Genomic DNA, 6,815 nt, shown 5'->3' on the forward strand with positions numbered 1-6,815 from the left:
TTGACGGATGCTATCATCATGAGAAGTAAGGAGAGCATCTTTACAAGCGTGTTATATCTGTAAGCAAAGGGTTATGGGAAGGTATTGAAGAGGCTTCGCATTACAAGTATATACGTGTATATTCTCGCATATGTAGGCATATTTTATGTATGTGTTAGTATATGGGCCTTATGATTGAGTAACCTTAATTATTAATGTTAGTTGGTATATAGTATTAAGGTCTCCTCTTATATATATATGCTCTACTTAATTATCGTTACACACATTATTATTATTATCATTATTGTTATTGTTATTATTACCCCGTTATCATTAGGGAGAACTATATATTATCGTAGGTATAGTGTCGTCGGCGGATAGTAAGTATACAATAGCTCCGCGGTTATGGTCATAGCATAAATAATCTATATTGTCGGTATCGTAGTTAAGGTTCCTCATATGGCTAATTAATTCTAAATACATTGTGAAACAGTCAGTACAGTTCATCATAGGCCTGGTTTGTGATAATCCCTTCCCGCAGTTTATGCAAAGATGGGAATTTGGTTTGCCTTCAATTAGTCCATGGAATACAGAAAATCGTAATTCAGAAGGGCGCTTGAGAGTTTCATAGCATTCGCTACAGTGTATGCGAGCACCGTAATAGTCAACATACGATATAGTAATCATGCAGGTGTTACTGAAAACGCACGGATATAATTTTATCAAGGGATGCGCCCTGAATTCAAAAGGTTTAGACAAGCACATGATTTTAATAAAGAAATCGCTTATAATAACGTATGGTGGTAGACTAAATATACTTATATTACTTCATAGTTACGCATGATTTCATAGCAGTGTATCTTAATATAATATTCCTCGCAAGTTAGTTCCTCGTCGGTAAAGTAAACTGAGTAATACTAATTGTTTTAACCGTATATTTATACGATAGTGTAATATAATGCGCAGGCAACTAGGGTACCGAATTAAGAGTTGATTTTACAATTGTGTCTGCAGAGCCCAACATCCCTAACATGTTCTTTTCACTTCTATTCTAATTCAGCGATAAGTTCGGCTGATGAGATCGTTTGGTTTTCATGGATTATTAAATAGAAGAATTCATGTGTATTGTGATTATAACACATGTATGCTATGTCATTAAAGTTAGGTATATTGGCTCTTAGTTCAGTAAGTATTGTTAGATAAGTAGAAAAACATAGTGTGCACGCTGTAGCAGCTTCATAAGTAGTAATGGTTTTTTCACAAGTTTTGCATGAGTGAGGTACTGATTCTCCTATTGTTATGGCGTGAAAAGATACTTATTGTACACTTGAAGGCCGTTTTAGTTTGCAAAAGCAATCAATTCAGTATATTAGTGTTCGTTCAGAATTTGCGTAGGCTAAGGTCATAGTGCATTTGCATTGATGAATACCGTTAAATTCTCCTATCAAAGGGTGTGGCTTGATTTTTGAAACACGCGTTCTGCACATGATTTTTTTTTTCCAAATTTTTGTTTGATTAAATTGGATGTACTATTTGCTCAATCTCATGTACTTCTAATTCTATGTTGTCTCTGATTAATTGGTCATATGTGTCGTTGCAGAGGCCGCATTCCTCCATTGGTCGGTCAATACATATTATTGCAGCACAATGATCGCATTCAGGCCAGCTAAAGCGATCAAAGTTCATCAAAAGATGTGTAGTAGCGTGTATATAAAGAAGGCGGCTGTTTGGAGAATTTCGATTAATGAATTGGTAACAATCTTCACACAGAAATAAATCGTTAAATATATTTATATATCCTGTGACCCTCCAGCACTGCGCGTCTGGGATGGCAATCTCGAGCAAGGGTGACGAAGGTCGTGGCCCTGCTGCTGCCACTGGGTCGTTGCGGTGTATATACATCCTGAAAAAGGAGCATATATTATTATCATCATCCGAGTGCTATATGAGAGAGTTTTAACTTGTCAACATGCACTACTTTGGTGGATTTTTTGCATATGATCTTCACATTGTTATTGGATAAGATTTCAAGAATTTTATAAGGTCCTATATACTGGTCAGAGAATTTTCCTTTCCTGGGTTCTTTCAAGAGGAACACAAAATCTCCTTCTCTGAAACGTTTCGGATTGATTCTTTTATCGTAATAATATTTATTCCGTTCCTTTGATTTAATAAGACTCTGTCTGGCTTCTTGTTGAGTCTCACTTAATTTGTTAAATAAGTTCGTTAAATATATTTGGTATGTTAATTCTAAATCTTCTTCTATAGGTACTTGTGAGGAGGGCAGTCGGGGTATTCGTCCGTGCACTAACTGGAAAGGTGAGTATTTGGTACTTTCGTGCACACTTGTGTTATATGAGAATGTTGCCAAATTTATATATTCGTCCCAATCTCCCTCTTTCGTGACTTGTGTTTTTAAGTATTCCAGTAGAACATGATGTGATCGTTCGATCGACCCCTGCGATTGAGGATGATAAGCGGTAGTCTTATATTGTTTAATGTTAAATTTTTTTGCGAAATTCCTGATCAACGCAGTCAAGAAATTGGATCCTTGATCCGTTAAAAGGGCTTTTGGAGCGCCATAAATGCAAATGAAATTTTTTTACAAAGGCGTCGGCTATTGTCAATGAATTAGCCTCTCTTAGGGAATAGCGACCAAATACTTGGTTAGTAGGTCTTGTATCGTGAGTATATAGCAGTTGCCTTGGTTTGAAGTTGGAAGGGGTCCTACTATATCGAGGGAAATTTTATCGAATGCTGCTCCAGATGTATCGGTAATAATCATAGGTTGCTTGGTTTTTACGCGGGTTAATTTCTTTAACTGACAACTTTTGCATCTCTGAATAAATTTCTGTATATCATTCTTCATGGTATTCCAATAATAATTCATTCGGAGTCGGTTATACGTTTTAGTTATGCCTTTGTGTCCTCCCAGGGCCGACGAATGGTTTTCTTGTATTAATTGTACACGTTTCCAGTTTGGTGTTTGTATTCTTCCTTCGCAAATAGTTATATAGATAGGAATGTCATCGAAGTGTTTGATATGTTGGTTTTGCACATATTGCCATGGATAATCATCGAATGAAGCAGTTCGACGACGGTGGCGCGACGTGCCTTAAGGCTACCGCGGTGTACTGCTTTAGGGATTATGAATGAGTTTGTTCCGCCATTTTGTTGCACAGGTGGGTCTAAACCTTAAAATTTTAGTGTATCGCGGTTATTAATCATTATTTTATCCTTGTTTGCTCTTCTGCGGCAGGTTTAAGCATAGGTCTGGAAATATAACTAGGCTAGTAATATACTAGGATTTCGACGTTAATAAACTTTGTATTATAATAATGGCTTATTAGGTAGGGTGGTAGGTGGTTAAATTAAGTCTCTGTACTTAATAGCTATGGTACAATTAGGTGTGTATATATATATATATATATGTCATTAGTCTATCCATTAAATATATTGAAAATGAGGCTATAAATTATATGACTTATTACTGTCTTCCAGGCCTTTCTGCAATTGTTTTGCAGTTTAGAAGGTCGCCATCAAATATTTTTAAAGTAATGAATTATTAAGTCAGATGTATATATATGTATATATCGTAGATGAAGTGTATTACTTCATATAATAGGATACAATATACTGGTTATATATATATATTTATATATATAAATAATATAAGAAAAGGTATTACGCGAGATATTATATAAAAATATCGGTTATATAGGGTGTTAAATAAGTGAGTGTGGTGAAATTTCAAAGTGTAGTATATGTACGTATACTATATGCGCATAAGGGCGTTATTGGAGAGAGAAGGGTATTAAAAATATTATTGTTACAGGTTCCGACGAATATGAAGGCGCTGAGATGTAGGATACAGATAGTTCGTGACCTGTTGGTTAGCCGAAAACAGTGACAAAAAAAAGGTGCGTGCCTGCCGACCTTGTTTCGTTTCTCGATTTTGTTATCCATAAGTGGAGAATCTTTACGGCAAGATTGTGAAGAAAAATTTCCTTCTTAATGCCTCGGATAGCGGGATGTAGATGCACGGTTTATCTTATCGAGGGAGATAGCGAGAAAGGTGGTGGAGTAGTCCATGGCTTGCGTTACACGGTGGAGGTTGATTTTGTCTATTCGTTTAAGTTTTAGTAGCAGGAATTTGTCAATTACTGTTACTGATGACTTATCTTAATGGGGAATTATTATTAGTGTAATATATATCTATTGTGTGGGTGATCATGTGAAAAAGCGATTGAAGTATTAGTAATAACATCAAGAACAAGGTAACTATTGTGGTTATGTCGGTCTGGAGGTTATTGCTCGGGGATTCTTTGTGCGCAAACAATAATCTTTTAAATTAATATTTTTCAGCAACAACTTGTTGTGTCAGCCCCTTGTACAAGGGAACGAGAAAATATTTTAAATCTATGATGCGTATAGAATAACTTACTTTTAACAATGTGGCGCCCAAAGGGGCGGTTAGTGAGAATAAGTGAAGGACTTTTAAATGGCGCGAGACTGTCTGTCAGCTTGGGCCCTCCAGGAGCGACCGACTGGTTCGGCTATCGGGGACTGACTGACTCTCTGACTTCTCTATTCTCAACTCGTCAGGTCGGGGATATAGGTGTGGAGGGGAAAAGGCTCTGGTAGGGATATCCGCTTATGGGAGGATAGTAGAAAGAGAGAGAGAGTCGCTCGGAGATGATTTCATGCATGAGTTATCATGAATACTTCCGTTGTTATCTTTGTCCTTCACGTATTCTCTTACATATATTTTTACGCTGCGCATTCTTATAAATATCGATTAAGTGTTCTTGGATTGGTAGGTTAAATAACATTTTATGACGCTTATCTATTGAAGCTCCGCACGAACTTTTGCACACAATCAGTACATTTTGCTCCTTTTCTCGGTGTTCTATTCGTTTTTTCGGGAAAGTAAGTGTAATACTATTAGTTTTATTGCCGTTGCGCGTCACATGGCGTCGAGATAATCCATAGTTAATAATGTAAATTTTAGGGGAACGAAAAAATGTTTGGTGATTTTGTTAGCAAGAGGGATCATTGGTATCTCGAGGTGTTGTTACTTCAAAGACGAATACAGTGATATGCATTATGTTGGGTTTCTGGCTTGTAATAAATTTATTATATTTTTTGCAATTAATTATTATTAGCTGTTGATGTACTTCTTTTATGTGTTTTCTATCCGTTGTGTGAAACAGAATATTATGCGGGTAGCGTGATTTTTCGCGCTCTATTGGTTAAGCTGTTATTCATTTGTTAATTAGTGTATGTGTAATTTCGAACTGTTGATGAAATGTTAGAGGATTTTGTGTTCTGGAAAAGTTGTTTTATAATATTAAAGGAATTTTGTGGGCTTATTATAATGAGCATCTGTTATTTGTCATATTTGTTATAAACAATAACCTCAAATTTTAAATAATAACTAAAACGTTATTTCTCTTTATTTATGACTACACTCCGATATCTTTATGGTAAGGTGGATCCGCGGTGATTTGATTGTTATTTGTCTGATTGTTTAAATTAACAAATTAAAATATTGCAGCTACCTAATTTTCGAGTTCGGGGGTACCATATTAAGAGTGTCCGCTGTAATTTTATCGATAGTGAAAATTCAAAATTTGTTTGCAAAATTATTTTGTTTATTTATAATTTCGTCATTTTCATGCTCCAGGGGTGATATCAATATTGTTCCTGAGGTTTTTAAGACCAAAGAAAAATAATTTCCTTATTTTGCACTGATTTTGGAATTTTAATTTTCAGTGATATTTTTATATAATATGGAGCGTTAGAGGTGTGTGATTTGTTAATATCGTTGTTTTTATTGCGTACCTTTACTTGGGTATTACTTTATTGAAATTTTGTCCAATTCTGAATCCTATTTTATATAGGGATATGCTTGATAGGGGAGTGGTGATTCTAGGTTTATGCTACGTTCATGTCTGTTATCCAATCCTAGGTGCTAGTTCCATGCGGGGATATTTGCTCGGCGTTAGTGCATATAGGTGGTAGTAGTTGTCTGAGGGAGGGTGTTTAGCTATTTCGAGGTTGGTTACTTGTCGGTTCCCATTTTATGTGCTCATAAGTCAGCTGTCAGTTGCGAATGATCAGTCGTGTATGTAAGAAAGAAAGAGGAGAAAATATGTATCCCTTCCGTCAACGTTTTCCTCGGCGAAGGTACTTCCGACCGGTGCCGGCGATAATAGTAAGTATATGTCAGGGTGTTGCATGCATGGATGTAAGCTCAATTGGATGCACATTAGGATATTTGGTTATACTACTAAGGTATGTTACTACAGTGCTTCTGCAATGGGGATGTGACCTTGAAGACAAATATTCAGATTCCCGGTCTGCTGTCTATCCGCGAAATGACGGAGGTGCGTTGGAAAAGGAGATGGAGGAGGAGAGAGGCAGCCGACTTTTGGCTATATGGTGGTTTGGATATGAGCCCTGACCCTGATGCCTACGGTCTTAAAAATTTGTTCGGGTAAATAAAACTTATCCCGATAAGAAAAATAAGAAACATTTTTAATTGGTAATTATTTTGTTCGTTACAGGGAGCGAGCATAATGCCAAGATCGACACGTATAGGTGTTATGCGTTAATATTGTAATGCCTGTACAAGGATTTTATACAGTATAATTATTTTCAATTAAATTTGCGTTACTACTTGTTATACTCCCTCCCTTCTTTCTCCCTTTTCTAAAATTTTTCCTATTTTCTCTAGGGTTATTAGATAGTTTTTGAAAGCAAAGTATTAGTAAGAAAGAGGTGAGTAAAAGGTGTTAGTTATTTACGGTGAGGAGATATGAATAACGATCTCT

General features: G+C 36.1%; 1 protein-coding gene across 1 annotated transcript; it reads left to right on the forward strand.

The window, feature by feature from the left end:
- The first annotated feature begins 5,560 nt into the window (after nt 1-5,560).
- Nucleotides 5,561-6,574, forward strand: LOC112588517 (uncharacterized). The gene is made up of 3 exons (XM_025298707.1): nt 5,561-6,196; nt 6,291-6,478; nt 6,549-6,574. The coding sequence occupies exons 1-3, from the start codon at nt 6,095-6,097 to the stop codon at nt 6,559-6,561; spliced, it is 303 nt and encodes a 100-aa protein (XP_025154492.1). The 5' UTR covers nt 5,561-6,094; the 3' UTR covers nt 6,562-6,574.
- Nucleotides 6,575-6,815: the final 241 nt, after the last annotated feature.

The sequence above is a fragment of the Harpegnathos saltator genome, unplaced genomic scaffold (genome assembly GCF_003227715.2).
Source record: "Harpegnathos saltator strain DR-91 unplaced genomic scaffold, Hsal_v8.6 scaffold102, whole genome shotgun sequence".
Taxonomy (NCBI): Eukaryota; Metazoa; Arthropoda; class Insecta; order Hymenoptera; family Formicidae; genus Harpegnathos; species Harpegnathos saltator.

Excerpts from the sequence above, each read along its gene's own strand:
- LOC112588517 (XM_025298707.1), top strand. The coding sequence starts at position 6,095 with ATGATCAGTCGTGTATGTAAGAAAGAAAGAGGAGAAAATATGTATCCC. Across the intron at positions 6,197-6,290 it reads GACCGGTGCCGGCGATAATA|TGCTTCTGCAATGGGGATGT; the intron begins GTAAGTATATGT and ends ATGTTACTACAG.